At 40.8% G+C, this 16,338-nt stretch overlaps 1 protein-coding gene across 1 annotated transcript in view; it reads right to left on the bottom strand.

The window, feature by feature from the left end:
• Nucleotides 1-16,338, bottom strand: part of LOC126471165 (CLIP-associating protein 1-A-like) — a 247,583-nt gene that overhangs the window by 155,094 nt on the left and 76,151 nt on the right. Inside the window, 4 exon segments of the mRNA XM_050099268.1 lie at nucleotides 89-342; nucleotides 2,581-2,707; nucleotides 8,020-8,129; nucleotides 8,210-8,367. Coding sequence (XP_049955225.1) covers nucleotides 89-342; nucleotides 2,581-2,707; nucleotides 8,020-8,129; nucleotides 8,210-8,367 — 649 coding nt within the window.

Raw genomic sequence — 16,338 nt, forward strand, 5'->3', positions numbered from 1 at the left:
ATCCATTACATACAAAAAAAATTTCTATATTTTTTTAAGTTTAGTGAAACTGAATTATGTTTCACATAATGACCATAATTCCACTTACCTACGGGAACACTGCCGAGCTTCACTGTCTGCATCATACATTCCTTTCCTCAGAGCTTGTTGCAGGTTTGCAACCTGTTTTTCAAGTGTGTGAGCGGGCCAAAGACGAAGAATTAATTCAAGAAACTCACAACATGCTCGTCGGATTTCCCTAGATTTTGATTCCATATTTGATATTATCGCTGGTATCAGTCTGTTTGAGTGAGTGTACCTTATGAGAAAGCGTACTGTTACTAGGCCAGCAGTTGCTATTACCTGTGAATGAATAAATGAAATATAATTGTTAGGTACTCGGAAAATAATAAAATGGATGCTTAGGAACACTCTAGTGAGAAGAAGACTTCTTTGTAAGTTCTACTGATGAGTACATGCTGTCTCCCCTTGCAATTTCATACTATCACCACAGATTTAATTTTTAATAAAGTATCCAGTCCCGCCCTATTAATGTTATCCAACATTATAGGCTGTTAATATCTTCTATCAAAATCTCAACCCTTACTCAATGTGTACTTTTAATGCTTCGATTTGTAGTAACTGTACTAAAAAGATGAGTTGCAAATGTCTTTTTTGGAAATAGCTCTTCCATAGTTACATTGTTTATTTTGACAGCAATAGTTTCAAGCCCACTATCCATTATTTAGCACTCATGCACATTGCCGCCAGTCTAGCTTCCATCGTACTGTTCAGCGCATGCCCACGCGCCCGTGCGCCCCCCCCCCCCTCTCTCTCTCTCTCTCTCTCTCACACACACACACACACACACACACACACACACACACACACACACACACACACACACAGAGAGAGAGAGAGAGAGAGAGAGGGGGGGGGGGGGGGGGGGGGGGGGACTGATGAGTCTCCTAAGTAATATGATTAAAGCTTGTCTGGCTTCAATGAGCAAGAACACTTAACAACAGGGTTGCAGCCTTCAAACTAGTAGTTACGAAATAACATCAATTCCAATAAGGCAGTAGCTTTGATAAACATTAAGGTGAGTTTGAGAAAGATAGGAAACAAGGATGGGTCACAAAGAATCCAGTTTAAGAGAGACTATAAGGACCGTGCACTAACCAACTGCATCACTGGGACATGGACTGGCCAGTTTTTATCACCCCCCCCTCCCCCCACCCTTCCACATTTCTGTAAATCATTTGATTATTACTTCAACTCTCATCCTAAAAGAATGCTAAAACATAGTCTTTCCACAAAAGTATTGTGTGTATTTCTATTAATACGACTAGGTGCAGCATCTCTTGAAGATTACAACTGGTCATAATTATTTCTGTAATTTATTTTTTAATATACTGGATTAAAAACGAAGCAACTTCTCTACACCGCATATTCCAAAAACACACAACTGGAAACAACAACAACATCCATAATGTTACATATTCTTACACAACACTACATTACATTACTGCTACAAATATAAACGATACACCCTAAACAAAGTTTCATTTACCATCATTTAACATTGCCTCCAAATAAAAAAGGTAACAATACAACAAATATATTATGAAATCATGGTGATGTGACTGACGGCCTTCTCTTACTGATTTCTCCTTTTGTAGTGAGAAATCTACTACTATATGGACAGAAGGCGAGCATGGTAAATCATTATCCTTATGTGAATCACATGGAATGATTCATGTGATATCACATACTGATACCACCCAAGGGTGTCGCGAAGTTGGCAACAGAATTGCAAATTTCCGTTAGACGCCGACAGTGGTCACGCAAAATCTGGTGGAACCAATGGTGTGCACCCACTGAGATCATGCCGCCAGCAACTCTGCACCACTTGTGACCTCTGTTGCCACAAAATATGACAGGTGGCAGCAGCCACTGAACCCACTTGCTCTTGGAGCCTCATTGTTATGACACCATCAATCATTTTGAGTACAGTGAGCCTCATCCTAGTTGTTATTGTATGAGATGGACCTCTTAATTCTTGCTGCCTTATTTGTAATGAGTCTATGTACACTTGGAGAAATTTAAGTTAAGTAAATCTTCTGATTACTGTGTTAACTTGTTTGCTAATCATTTATGTTCCTGTCCAGCTTTCCTATGATGACAGTTGCCGTAACACACTGTAGTCCACATCTCCTTACCATTATGTATGAACTTGTGCACAACAATACAAAATCAGAAAAGGTATGGGGCATGGGTACTAATTGTCATCACTGATATTTAATTTGTAAACTGAAGCTGCTAGCAAGGAAGCAAAGGACCATCTCAGCATACAAGTTGTTTGTCGGGGGGGGGGGGGGGGGGGGGGGGGGGTATCAGCTCCTTTGGATTTTCGGGACAGCTATAATATCCACACAAACAAAATCAAAACTACTTGGACATACTAGGTAGCTAAATGTTAAACACAGGAAATTCCAAAGAAGAAGTTGGTTTATGAAATTTCTACTTATTGTACATCCTTTTCTTGTTATACTTGTCAAGAATCTTAATATTTAAATAGTTATCTACATGAGGTCAACATACCTTGGCTGAATTTGGAATCAGATTAATTAGATTGCCAAGAATAATTTCTGCAAAGTGGTCAAACTTCGAGCCTAGGTGTTGAGACATAAAAGCTATTGTGCAGCATGCTTCTCTCACAACCTGTGACCTGTAACATTCAGAACGATGTTATAGTAAGATATCATTTCTAACACATAATTAAAGCATTTGCAAGATCTCAAACCTGTAGTAGCAATGTTTAAATATTGAAATGTGTGATATATTTCTACCGACATGTAATAACAGACTGTGTATTGTACCAAAAACACATTGGTATAACAAACTAGGACTGCAGAGTCTGTGACATAATTCCTAAATACATGTGAAGGATTGAGTTCCTCTTGACACAAATGGCGACTTGTACACCAAAAAAATTTCTGAATCTATGCCGAACACAGACTGTACAGATACTTAACAGTTCCTATCTTGTTAATAAAAATTCATGAAATTTAGAAAATTGTAACTGCCTTTTTTTTACTATGACCTCTTTCTCTGACATTCCCTGAAGCAGGCCAAATACAATGTACAGGTTTCAAACAATACCAGTCCATATTATCATGCCAGTAATGCTACTGCACATTCGCACAAGTAGGGAAGCCATGTAATTAACACATTTACCGTAGCACTTATATTTTAAAATATTGAAGGAAGAGAATACTTAAATAAATCAATTATGTGCAATTTTTAATAATAATAATAATAATAATAACTGTCTTCATGTAACTCATTTAAGTCATTTGTATTTAAAATTAAATTACTAGAAAGAATGTGCTGAACACATGTTGATTAACTATAAATCTGTCATTTCTCACCCATCAGCACCTGGGTATAATCATGACATACAGGATATACAATTTGTCAATTTTACCGGGTATGCTATTTGTTAATTTTACCGGATCTACTATTTGTCAATTTTGCATGCATAATACATCTACAATCCATTTCAGTGCATAAGGAACTATACATCTTAGATCCATTCTTCTAATTTCTAATAGTGTTCTTATTTCATCTCACTTGGTTTTCATGCAGTGCATAAACCAAGAGAGTGCACTCTTATGTGTCAACTACCAAGGCCTAGCTCTAATTTCTTCATTTTCTTGAAACAAATAGATGCTGACGTCCTTCAGAGATTTTAGTATGCTTTAACCAAAACACTTCCCTAGTACTTATTAGGAACATTGTCTCCAAAATGCCAATTTTTTCAACATTATTATTATTATTTCATTTTTTTTTTTTTCATTCAGGCCCACACGGAGACATGTCGGATGGCACCTAAGAGCCGGCGCTCAGCAGATGCTACCAAGTGGCAGCTGCACCAGATGCAAAAATCATCAACGTACAACGCCAAGCAGAGGCCCAACAGAGATTACAAGTGCACTGATGGCTATGAGGAAGAGTGTGACGCTTAGCACAGAACCCTGTGGGATAACATTCTCCAGACTGTGAGTGGCACTGTGTAAAGTGCCAACTCGAACTCTGAAGAGCTGGTGAGATAAAAATTCACAGATAAAAATCAGAAGGGGCCCACGGAAGCCACAGTCATGGAGGGTAACTAAAATGTGATGGCACCAAGCCATGTTGTATGCCTTATATAGGCCAAAGTAACCGCGACAAGGTGCTGGGGGTTAGTAAAAGCCTGTCGGATGGTTCTTTCCAATCTGAGTAAATGGTCAGTTGGAGATCGTCCTGCACAAAAGCCACACTGATATGGGAACAAAAGGCCCTGAGATTTGAGTACCCAATATAATCTGAAGCTAACTATCCTCTCAAGCCATTTACATTTGTCAGACGTTGGCTTCTTCCTGGGCTTAAGGACAGGGATAACAGTACAGTCTCGTCATTGTGACGGAAAAACACCCGTGAGCCAAATGCGGTTGAAGATCTTCAGGAGATGTTGCCTCTGGGGAGTGTCCAAGTGTTGGATCATCTGGTTGTGGATGGAATCCGGCCCTGGGGCCATGTCTTGTGAAGAGGTAAGAGCCTGCAAGAATACCCATTCAGTGAAATGTTCATTATAGGGCTCAGCGTAGTGCGGGATGGAACATAGGCATAAAACTCTGAATTTCTGCCAGAGAGAGGTAGCAGGATAGGAAGAGGACACCGGTGCCATCGCAAAGTGTGTCGCGAGCTGTTCTGCAAGGAACAATGGATCAGTGCACAGAACACCTTGGAGGTTAAGACCCTGGACAGCTGACTGTTGTTAGCCGCCCTGAAGGCTACGGAGCTTTGACCAAACCTGTGATGAAGAGGCATACATCCCCAAGGAGGAAACACAGCGCTCCCAGCATTCCTTTTCACTCTGCTTAATAAGGTAACGAGCCTTAGCATGGAGACACTTAAAAGTGAGAAGGTCGGTCTGTGAAAGGTGTCATCATAATTGCTGCAGCGCCCATCGGTGGTCCTGGACAGCGACTGCGACATTCTTAGTCCACCACGGTACCGGTCGACAACGAGGGGGACCTGTGGACAGGGTGACAGCAGTGCCAGTAGCACAAAGATAATGTCAGAGATGCCTTGCACGACTGCACCAATGGAATTCAAGAGGGAGGTGTCGAAGTGCACAGCAGACATACACTCCTGGAAATTGAAATAAGAACACCGTGAATTCATTGTCCCAGGAAGGGGAAACTTTATTGACACATTCCTGGGGTCAGATACATCACATGATCACACTGACAGAACCACAGGCACATAGACACAGGCAACAGAGCATGCACAATGTCGGCACTAGTACAGTGTATATCCACCTTTCGCAGCAATGCAGGCTGCTATTCTCCCATGGAGACGATCGTAGAGATGCTGGATGTAGTCCTGTGGAACGGCTTGCCATGCCATTTCCACCTGGCACCTCAGTTGGACCAGCGTTCGTGCTGGACGTGCAGACCGCGTGAGACGACGCTTCATCCAGTCCCAAACATGCTCAATGGGGGACAGATCTGGAGATCTTGCTGGCCAGGGTAGTTGACTTACACCTTCTAGAACACGTTGGGTGGCACGGGATACATGCAGACGTGCATTGTCCTGTTGGAACAGCAAGTTCCCTTGCCGGTCTAGGAATGGTAGAACGATGGGTTCGATGACGGTTTGGATGTACCGTGCACTATTCAGTGTCCCCTCGATGATCACCAGTGGTGTACGGCCAGTGTAGGAGATCGCTCCCCACACCATGATGCCGGGTGTTGGCCCTGTGTGCCTCGGTCGTATGCAGTCCTGATTGTGGCGCTCACCTGCACGGCGCCAAACACGCATACGACCATCATTGGCACCAAGGCAGAAGCGACTCTCATCGCTGAAGACGACACGTCTCCATTCGTCCCTCCATTCACGCCTGTCGCGACACCACTGGAGGCGGGCTGCACGATGTTGGGGCGTGAGCGGAAGACGGCCTAACGGTGTGCGGGACCGTAGCCCAGCTTCATGGAGACGGTTGCGAATGGTCCTCGCCGATACCCCACGAGCAACAGTGTCCCTAATTTGCTGGGAAGTGGCGGTGCGGTCCCCTACGGCACTGCGTAGGATCCTACGGTCTTGGCGTGCATCCGTGCGGTCCGGTCCCAGGTCGACGGGCACGTGCACCTTCCGCCGACCACTGGCGACAACATCGATGTACTGTGGAGACCTCACGCCCCACGTGTTGAGCAATTCGGCGGTACGTCCACCCGGCCTCCCGCATGCCCACTATACGCCCTCGCTCAAAGTCCGTCAACTGCACATACGGTTCACGTCCACGCTGTCGCGGCATGCTACCAGTGTTAAAGACTGCGATGGAGCTCCGTATGCCACGGCAAACTGGCTGACACTGACGGCGGCGGTGCATAAATGCTGCGCAGCTAGCGCCATTCGACGGCCAACACCGCGGTTCCTGGTGTGTCCGCTGTGCCGTGCGTGTGATCATTGCTTGTACAGCCCTCTCGCAGTGTCCGGAGCAAGTATGGTGGGTCTGACACACCGGTGTCAATGTGTTCTTTTTTCCATTTCCAGGAGTGTATATAAAAGCCAACTGGCCCTGTAGAATGCCCAACGTTGGGGCCTGACGGCAGCAGGGGAACAATAGAATCACCAGAAAAAGTGGTCACTGTCACAAAGGTCACCATGGGATGACCTATGTAGGGAAGCCACGAGAGCATAGGAGGAGATGATGAGATTGATAGCAATAAAGGTGCCATGAGCTGCACTGAAGGGGAACTGTCATTGAGGGGACACAAATCGAGGTCCATAATAAGCTGGTCAATTAAAGAGACCCTACCCATTGAAGTGGCACCACCCACCCACAGTGGGTGGTGAACACTGAAGTCGAAGAGGAGAAACAGAGGCAGTTGCTGGAGTAAGGTAGACAGTTCAATGTAAGGAAGTGATCTACCTGGAGGGGGGTCCGGTCCGGCACACAGTTTTAACCTGCCAGGAAGTTTCATATCAGCGCACACTCTGCTGTAAAGTGAAAATCTCATTCTGGCATTCTTTATAGTCATTTTTTTTCCTTTCTCACTGGACCACACAACATCCATGAAGACTCTTTCAGTGCCAAAGGCACACTTTATTTTTCTGCTTTCTTAACTGTTAATACTGAATGTATATCTAGTTACTGCAATATTTACACTAGCAGTATTATCACTGTTACTGCGTATCATCACAAGCTTTTCTACATTTTTATTTCATCATATACACTTTGTCTACTTTGTTTCCCAAAGAAGATTAGGGCTCAACATCCTATCAGTGGCAAGGTTAGTAAAAATGGTGCACAACTTTGGATAGGGTTTAGACAGCAAAAGAAATCAGAAGTGTCCATTTCAAAATACCCAGTTCGGCATGTGCCTCAAGAAATTAGTAGTGCCCATATCAAAAGACCCATTCTGGCATTTGCATTAAGTGATTTTGGGAAATTTGCCATGGCTGTTTCAATAAAATTATTCCAGTACTCAAATGATTCAGGAACCAAGAACAACCTAAATCTGAATGGTTGGTTGGGGATTTGAATCCTGCTCTTTCCACATGCAAGTTCTATGCCTTAAGGACCGAGTCCTGTGGCTCAGTGTGTTTCAATGTTTGTGCTTTACATTCCCCTATCTACTCTTCCTATTCAATAAACTCCAACATTTCATTAACAATCCAATACCTCTCAATAATTCATTCACATGTTCAGTAATACGGCCGAAAGGCCCAAATACACTAACAAAATTATCACAGCAATAAGGTAGCCATGAACAGCTTCATTCATGAAATGTGTGTGTCACACGATTTCTGATACACAATTTTGTTGAACCACTGATTAACTGAGCAACCAAAAACTATTAATATCACTCTCACAATTCCACGCAGAATCATTAACAATTCTCTTGTTTATCAAAAAAAAGACATCTCAGAGCTTGAGAGAAACTTGCACTACAGAGAGAAATTTAAAAAGAGCAAAGTTTAAGTACTAACCTCAGATCTTTCAAAACTCCTAAAAATGGTGTCTCCATTAAACGTAAGTGTTTGAAAAATTCCTCATGCTTAGCAGCTCCAGCCATTACAACAGATCGTAGTTTTTTCAACTGAAATACACAAAAGTTTTTACTTATTTTAAGAAATAAATTTTATTAACACTTATAATCCTAATCATCACATTACTAACCGCCTCAACACGTTTTGACCAATCATTATTTGGATCATTAATTATGTCAGTTATTTTGGTCAGCTCTTCTTCCAATTCTCGCACAGTGAAAATTGTGGCTGGTTGAACTTCCTCAAAAACTTTCACAAAATGCTCCTCATCCACTGCTCCCGCTGATGCTGTAATTGTGTAAAAAAGATTTAGTTAGTATCTCTAATCCATCTAAATTTTGAATAGGGCCTGTGCCACAGGTATACCCTCTGATAAATATCACTGCTGATTTCAAACACTGGAAAATCCAGGGTCGAATATTAACAATATAAGGAACAGATAGATTGCTACTCACTATAAACATGACATGTTGAGTAGTTACACACAGGCACGACAAACAGACCCTTACACATTAGCTTTTGGCTAAAGCCTTCTTCAGATAAGGAACACACACACACACACACACACACACACACACACACACACTCGATAACCAGTACGGGCTGGTCTCTGCATGCCATAGATGGTGGCCATGTATGCTTGTGTGAATGAATGTGTGTGTGTGTGTGTGTGTGTGTGTGTGTGTGTGTGTGTGTGTGTGTGTTTTTCCTATTCTGATGGCGGCTTTGGCCAAAAGCTAATGCGTAAGTGTCCTTTCATTGTGCCTGTCTAACTCAATGCATCATCTTTACGGCCAGTAGCAATCTATCTTTTCCTTATACCACTGCTCATTTTTCTCTTTATCATAATTATTGTGAGCCATATAATTACAAAACTGCATGAATATCTTCTCATTTGCTCTCTCTTCAGTAATGTATATAACTTCCATCATCAAACTACATGACTAAATTGGACTAAAAGCTTAAGTTTAAAGCTATGTGATATGTGAACTCTGTGGAAGTAGCTTTCTTTTATAAGCTGCCAATTTTGTTATATCATGGATCCCTAAGCATGAAGAGTTTATTTGTCTTCAACTATGGCTGAACACTCCAGCCTCAGTATAACATGACAGCATTAACCTGCCATTCATCTCTCTCTGCATGACTAAACATTATTTAGAGATGATATATTTTTGGCATTGTGTGTGTGTGTGTGTGTGTGTGTGTGTGTGTGTGTATATGCTACTCTTGATGTTCACAAAAATCTGTGCTGGATAACTGTCTCTAATCAAAACTGGTCGCACCATCAAAAAATTGAAAATCAACTTGAAGTGTTACATGATGTCATTTTTACCACTGCTGTGGAACACAGTCAACATAAAATACCACAAATAACTGTTGTATTGTCCAATAATGACAGATACAGTATTCCCAAACTCTTGTGTTGTCATTGCTCAAGGTATGACCCAAGCCATGAGGGAGTCACATAAAAAGTATTATAATAAATAAAGAGATACCTGTAAGACATATTACTGAAAAATATGAGCTAAATCACATACCTTTTTTACTGCCTTGAGTTCCTGATGAAGAAAATCGGGACATATTTCTTGAAGCATTTGTTAACATGCAATGCAGAACAAAAACTGTGTTAAGGATGTGAGTAATGGACACAACATACATGCAAAATTGTGAAAGGGATTAATTACTGTGCAGTCATTTTACAAATATTGAAGATACGTACAAAGCATTCATGAGACAAGCACACAAGCAAGTACACAGACATAGGAAGTGGATAATATATCCTCTATTATTTGGCAGGTCTATCCATAAGTGGCAGTCAAATGAAAATGAGACAGATGGAAAGTAGTAAGTAATTTCTTTATTATTTCGAAAGTAATCACAGTAACATTTAATACTTTTATCCCACTGTCAGACAAGATGGTCAATGCTTTTGTGGGAAAATGCAGTTTCCCACGGAACAATTTTTGTACCCAGGCATTGCACTGTTACGTCTGAAGCAACTTGATAGCCACGAATGTCTTCTTCATGGTTTCAAAAGTATGGAAATTGGTTGGGGAGACGTTGGGACTGTATGGAGGATGTGTACGAACTTCCCAGTGAAATTTCTGCAGTATAGTCAAAACAAACCTGGCAAAACATTGGTGGACATTACCCTGCAACACAGGCATGCCCTCCATCAACATTCTTAGGCATTTGGACTCGATAGCCTGATTCACGTTTTTGCAAAGTGTCCATTTACCACGGTAGGAGGGCATTCACATGTTTCCACTGTTGGTTCTGACACACTCTAACTCAAAATAATGACGTTTCACCACCTCTGACAGTCTGGGACAGGACACAATATTCTTCACTGTGATACTGTTCCAAGTGCTGCAGTGATATAGACATTCTGTTCAACTTCTGCTACTCTGTTAGGCTGTGGGGAACCAGCTGCACACAGATTTTCCAGAACTTCAGATGCTCTGTCATGATGGTGTGAGCAGTACTGTGACTGATGCCCAACACGAGGCAAATATCTAACACCCTCTGGCATTGGTCATTTGTGACGGAACACCCACTGCAGTAATGATATGACGAGCCAGTCCTGGAAGACTACTATTTTTCAATGACACCCAACCTCCTCAAAAGTGTTTATCCAATGCAATCACACGTGCACATGACGTGCTGTGTTTGTCATATACAGCACTCATTCAGGCATGAACTTCCCTTCCTGACAATCCTTCTGCAGTAAAAAACTGCTCCTTGCTGTTCCTCTCTCCCAGAATCCATAGTAAAGTCAAACACACATTCAATTCATTGGCCTCACGTCAACCATGTTTAACAGACAAATGGCACAGAGGTGAGCATCACCCTGTTCTTTCCTGACTGCCAATGGAGGGCACTTCAACGCACACAGCCACCTGCACTACCAACGTGCACACTATGCTCATTTTGATTTGACTTCCCCTTATATATGAAGCAATAATGAGTAATCAGCAATGTGAAACAGATGGATTGTCGGGTAGTCTTCAAGGGTATAATGTCTGTAGACTTAAAGGCAGGAAAGAATGGTTGATTACATTAGAAGTAATAGCCCTTTAAATTGTTACTAGCCATTATGAATGTGTTCAAGATTTTTGCAGGGATCTATGGTTAAGCAAAGGATCTTTGTACTTGTCAGCACCAACCACATTCCAATGCATAAGAGTGATTTCAGTAAAACCATACCATGATACTCAAAAAAATAAATAATTTTTGCCTACATGTCATGTTCTGCATGAATGCAGAAAAAATAATATGAACTGATGATTTATTTAACTAATATTTTATATTTACAAGGGTAAGACTGCTTTTATAACTATAATATGCACAGAAATGCATTATAAACAAATACAGAAGCAGGCCACATTTAAATATGAGTATTAGTCTTCAGAAAGATGACAATGTTTGCAGGCTGTTATTAATAAGCTAATTAATGACCCACTGAAGACTTGGAAAAAAAGACAACGTCAGAGATCAAACTAAATAGCAAACATAAAATAGTTAAAGCAATATTCAGTATCTTGCATTCTGCAGTATAAACTGCCCTCAAGTACTTATTTTATCTGTATTGCCACAAAACAATATTTTTCCTCATCTGTTATTGGAACAGACACATACTCAAAACTAAAGCTATGAACATACCTTTTAAAAGGGCTAACAAACCAACATTTTTCAGTTAAGTTTACCAGAGCATGAGCAGAGTACGCTTTTGGCTGCTGTTAATCAGTGGTAACAGATTACACTGATATTTATTGAACCTGTGACAGTTTCTAGAATAAACAACACAGTAAAGACAGCAACCAATCAGTAGATAATGATAATTTTACTTTGAAAAACCAGTTTCAAATGCTTCACTTATCTTCAGTGGCTTATACGGTTTATCTCACATTTGTAGCAACTTTGGAAAGCACCGAAATGGTCTGGGGAGACATGCTTCCAAGGCAAAGTACATAAAATTGAAGCACATGTTTAAGGCAAAATCTTGGCTCCACTAAATCTACATCTGTACTCTGCAAGCCACCATATGGTGCAGGGTGCATGGTGAAGCATGCCTTGTATCACTGCTAGGCATTTCCCTTTCTCTTCCACTCACAACAGAGCAACAGAAAAACGGCTGTCTACATGCCCCCATATGAGCCCCATTTTCTCCATCTTCTATTTGTGGTCCCTATGTGAAATGTATGCTGTCAGCAGTACACTCATTCTGCTGTCAGCCACAAATGCCAGTTACCTGAATTTTGTCAACAGTGTCTCACAAAAAGTGTGTTGTTCTCCCTCCAGTGATCACCATTTGAATTCACAGAGTATTTCTGTAACACTCAGATGCTGAGTGAACCAGCTGATAACACTATCTAGTAGCATGCCTCTAATAACTTTAATGTCTTTCTTTAATCCTACCTGGTAGCAGCTCCCAAACACCTGACTACTATTCCAGAAAGAACTGCACAAGTGTTCTGCATGCTCTCTCTTCCACAGATAAGCTACACTTTCCTAAATTCTCCAAATAAACTAAAGTCAGCCATTCACCTTCTCTACAACTGACCTTACATGATACATACATTTCAAGCTGCTTTGCAACATTACATCTACATATTTAAACAACATGACTGTGTCAAGCAACACACCATTAATACTGTATTCTAACATTACAGGATATTTTTCTTACTCATCTGCACTCATTTACAGTCTTCCATGTGTCAAGCAAGCTACCATACATTACACTAAACAGAAATTCTGTCTCTCGCTACAGCCACTCAATAATGATCCTTTCCCATATGCTACAATGCCATTAGCAGTCACAGACTGTTGCTCACCCTATCAATTGTAGTGTGTGTGTGTGTGTGTGTGTGTGTGTGTGTGTGCGCGCGTGTGTCCGTGTCCTTGGAGATCTTGAGGGCGAAGGGTTGAGAGCATTCTCACTGTCCCTGGCAGCATGATGTCAAAATGAACATAAAAATGATGCTGAAACTGATATAAAATATGATGTTGAAACTGACATAAAATATGATGATGAAACTGCTGACACAAAAAGATTTCATGTCATCAACATCTTGTACCCCACAACTTATTCAATTCTAAAAGGAAGTATAACACACATCATCATTATGCACACCTTTGGACAGCGTATTATGGACAGATGAACAGTGAAGCACTGAGACATCTACTAGGCAGACCTCAAAAGCCAACTTTTCAAGAGACATAAATTTTATAAATATGTTGCAATAGTTCATGTACTGTAATGTGTTAATATTAACAGGGGAATGATAAGGACAAAAGTTCAAGACAGGCAGCAGTTTAAGCAAGCTACGAGGGTGGTTTGAAATGTTCTCGGAACAAAATAGAAAAAAAGTACTTTTATCACTGAAACTTTTTTTTTATTTTTGAATGTAGTCTCCTCGTACATTAATGCACTTGGTCCAATGATGTTCCAGAGCCTTAATCCCATAACGAAAATTAGTTTCCTTCAGGCCTGCGAAATAGTTGTCAACTCCGGCTATCAATTCTTCACTTGAAGTTAATCTTCATCTACCAAAAAAAAAATTTCAGTTTTGGGAAGAGATGGAAGTCTGATGGAGTGATATCAGGTGAATAAGGTAGGTGTGGCAACAATTCATACCTTAGTTCGTGTAATTCTGCCATGGCAACAACACATGTACAGGCGCGCTTTGTCTTGATGGAAGATAACTCTCTTCCTTACTAAACCAGGTCTTTTTTTTGCATATACTTTGTTGCAATTTGTGCAGTAGGTTAACATAATATTCTCCAGTAATTGTTTGCCCAGTAAGGAGATAATCTACAAACAGAATCCCCTTAGCATCCCAGGACACTGACACCATGTTCTTTCCTGCTGAAGGAATTGTCTTTGCTTTCTTTGGTAGCGGAAGAACAGCAGGTTTCCACTGCTTTGACTGTTGTTTTGTGTCTGGGGTATAGTAGTGCACCCAAGCTTCATCTGTGATCACAAACTGGCACAAAAATTCTTGTTTGTTTATCCTAAAATGGGCCAAACATTGTTCCGATATGTCCATTCTCATGATTTTTTGATCCAGCGTCAAGAGTCATGGCACCAATCTTCCAGATAATTTTTTTTCATTTCTAATTCTTCAGTTAAAATGTGATATACCCCTTCAGATGACATCTGGAAAGCATGAACAATATCATGAACTTTCAATCGACAATCCTCCATGACCATTTTATGCACTTTTGCAATAACTTGTGGAGTAGTGACACATCTCGCTGACCACTGCACAGATCATCATCTAAGCTCTCCCGACCAAATTTAAATTCATTTGTTCACATGGTAACAGTTGAATATGAAGGAGCCGAGTCCCCCTGTGTATTCTGGAAATCAGCATGAATGTCCTTTGCTTTCATGCCTTTCTTTACGAAGTACTTAATCACTGCTCGAATCTCGATTTTTTCCATCTTCGCAAATCACTACGCGGGAACAACAACAGAGGCACGTCACCACCACAGCGCTCTTCCAAGAGCAGTGACGTGGCACATGTTTACAGGCAACAGACCAATGAATATCATGTGAACAACTCGTCGTGCTAACGCTGACCTCTCGTGGTGATTCTGAGAACTTTTCAAACCACCCTTGTGTATTATAGCAACAAGTGACAATATTATAGCAACAAGTGACAAGGGCACTTCACCAAGCAAAGATATACCTGATTGGGTTAAGCTTACAATATTAATGTGTGATGTCAGTATAAAGCTAGTATCTTAGTGACTGCTGGGTAAGAAGAATTTTTTTTTTTATGTATAGCTGCATGCAGTTAAAAATAGTAAGAACTGTGGCTGTTGCACATGGAAGCTGATGGAACTGGCCAGCACCTGGAAATGGTTGGAAACTACATTGGTCACAGTCTAAAGACTTTTGGCTGCTGCCCTGAACTGCAGTAGCATTGAAGCATCAGCAGAGAAAGATGTGTTGCCTTTGGCGTCTCTAGCAACACCTGGGATCTTTGATGTTGTAATGCCTTCCAATACACCTGACCTGATTGGTTCACACTCACCTAAGTGTGAATGGCAAATAGTGGCAAGGCTGCGTATTCCTGGACAGAAGGCAAAAGTGGGTAGTAGCAATACGGTTGTCTCCTTATGCCTTTAAAAACAGATGTGAAGCCTCGCTCACTAGTGAGAGAACACTTGGGACTGGGTCTGCTCTCTCTGAAGATTCTAGACAGGTACAGAGGATGAATTTGCCAGGTATTGGGGACTCAAACATTAAGCATTACCCTAAGGATACAGTTATAGGAGTTTGAACCCACTAATGTCATTAAATGGGCAGACACAAGCACTTCAATTGAATTTCACATATTGTAAAACCAAGCAACAAAATAAAATGCGAAAATACTCACCACCCTTGCATAATGAAATTGCACAGAAACTGTAATAATTTAAATCCATAGTTTACATTCTTTCATGCAGTCTGAATTTCATAAACTTAATGAGAATTAATATAATTACATAATACTGTACTGCGTTATGCAGCTGTAAGCAGCTTAAATTCCTGACCTGCCAGGAAAACCTACAATAAGTTCTTCCTGGAGCAGTCAACACACGTCAAAACATGCAACATAACATTCTTATTGTTTAAGTATCAAATTTATGCTGCATAATTTTTAAGCTACTTTTTTTCTAAAGCCAAACTCATGTATTTCTTTTTTATCCAATAACTTGTCCCACTTCTGTAGCATTAATTTATTTTGACTGCTGTTTTCTGTGATATTCATGCAGCAAACATTTTCCCTTCCCTCACTAACCTGGCTTGTGTATTTGTTGCAGTATAAAGTCTTAAGTCATAAACCTAACATCAGTATGAGCCATGTAACAACTACTTGGCGGACAATGATGTCTACTGGACTTTTGCATACACTACGGTCTTACGTAATAATCATGCTCATGCATGTTTTCTAACGATATTCGCACACCTTCCATTTGGTCATTGCCTCAGTCATTTTCTTACTACTTGTAAATCTTCAAATAGTTTTCTCGCTAAATATGTTTGCCTGGATACATGTCCCATCCAATCCCATTTCAATTTCATTACTGTCATTATCACATCTTTCACTTCCGTCTGGCCTCTGATAAATTTTGTTTCTCTCTCTCTCTTCCAGTAGTCCCCGAAAAGCATATCTCCATTATTTGTCAAGCAACCCTCAATTTTTGAATTTTTTTCATTTAAAGTGCTTTTCTCTCTACTGAAGTCGCAACTGGTAATATTATATT

This window comes from Schistocerca serialis, chromosome 3, assembly GCF_023864345.2.
Source record: "Schistocerca serialis cubense isolate TAMUIC-IGC-003099 chromosome 3, iqSchSeri2.2, whole genome shotgun sequence".
Lineage (NCBI taxonomy): Eukaryota > Metazoa > Arthropoda > Insecta > Orthoptera > Acrididae > Schistocerca > Schistocerca serialis.